This window comes from Naegleria gruberi (assembly GCF_000004985.1).
Source record: "Naegleria gruberi genomic scaffold NAEGRscaffold_253, whole genome shotgun sequence".
NCBI classification, from domain to species: Eukaryota; Heterolobosea; class Eutetramitea; order Acrasida; family Naegleriidae; genus Naegleria; species Naegleria gruberi.
The window spans coordinates 6,782-8,349 of NW_003163099.1; the positions used below are offsets into that span (position 1 = coordinate 6,782).

The following is a 1,568-nucleotide window of genomic DNA, read 5'->3' on the forward strand; positions in this document are numbered from 1 at the left end:
TGAATATTCCAAAGAATTCACAACTTCTGGTGCTTGATATAAATAATCTACTGATCGACTGGAATTGAACTTTGAATTGTTAACACCTAGCTTAACAGCTCTTGAGAAATTACCAATTTTGTATCGTCCTTCATCCTTAAAGTAGAATATATTCTCTGGTCTCAAATCACAATGGACAAAATCTAAATCATGTAAACGAGAAAGACTTTCGGCAACATGTAAGCAAACCTTCAAATCATTTGTTTCGTCTATTTCTTTCACTAAATATTCTGCAAGTGAATATTCTGCTTTCGGAATAATTACATAATTTTTCAAGAAATCAATATTTCCATTGTCTAATATTGGTACTAAATAATTATCAGTTGCATCTTGTTGGGTATTTTTGATTTTTAAATAGGTTTCGTATTCTTCCCCAATTAAAATTTTCATCAGAAATTTCTTGGAAGGATCATCCTTCAAGCAAACATTAACGAAGCGTGATTGTTTAAAATTTTCATCGAGTGCTGAATATTTGACGGGCCACGATTGCTTGTACATTTTTTATAATATTCTAATTCGAAACCTTTCAGAATTCAAAAAACAAAAATGAGTGAAGGCCAGTGGAGGTGTGTGATTAAAGCACATCCTCCCCATGATGTTCTGGAAATTTGTTCTCTACTAAACAGCTTTGTTATTGAAGTTGATAGAATATTTATTTCTAATTGCCAGATTTTTGCTTTTGCTGGCGTGTGGGAATTAACATTCCCAAGCCGAAACGAGGAAGGAAACGATAGATTTATTGAATTTAATGAATCTACATTCAACAAATTGCGAAGTTATTGTTTAAATATTGAAAGACTATTTCTTTCGGGAACCAAAGCTATTAGTACCGAATCTCTGTATCTAAAAATTGTTCTATTATTGGAGGAGGAAGATAATCCACTGGAGAGGTACAAGTATATTTACAACAAAGTGAAGGAAGCCGAAATATCTTGTGTGCAACACTATTATGAATATTTAGAACACCAATATTTTGTAATTATTAGCGAAAAAGCAGAGTGTGATTTAAAAACCTATTTGGAAACGAATGAGTTGAGTTTGGAAGTTAGGATAAATCTCTGTGTACAATATGCTGAGCTAGTACTAAAATTACATGAGCAGAATATTGTTCATTGCGATTTGAAACCAAGCAATGTATTGGTACTCAAGGATGGCAGTTTAAGGCTAACTGATTTTGAAGGGTCTTCTTACTTGAAAGATAACAAGAGCTTTTTCAATTCCCATTGTAAATCAATTGGTTACTTTGATGAGACAGTTAGTGTTGAGCAGTTTCAAGACCTTTTAAATCGTGATTTATTTGCTTTGGGTATTAGTTTTATTGAAATATTTATGTGTAATCCGAATAATCATATTACAACAAAGCACGAATTCATCAAGAGAAAAGAGTTTGCCAAATATCCATATTCAACAATTTATCANACAGTGGAATCTTTTCTTAAAAACGATCAGTCTCGTAGTATTAAAGATTTAATACATAAATTACAGGAAGTTAGCATTGAGTTGAGTTACATGATTTAATTATTTCCAGA

The 1,568-nt window shown here is 31.7% G+C and overlaps 1 protein-coding gene across 1 annotated transcript; it reads left to right on the plus strand.

Moving 5' to 3' along the window:
- Window positions 1–585: 585 nt before the first annotated feature.
- On the plus strand, window positions 586–1,557 carry NAEGRDRAFT_76668 (uncharacterized protein; the record flags this gene model as incomplete). The annotated part of the gene is made up of 1 exon (XM_002668374.1): window positions 586–1,557. The coding sequence occupies one exon, from the start codon at window positions 586–588 to the stop codon at window positions 1,555–1,557; it is 972 nt and encodes a 323-aa protein (XP_002668420.1).
- Between the last annotated feature and the right edge of the window lie 11 nt (window positions 1,558–1,568).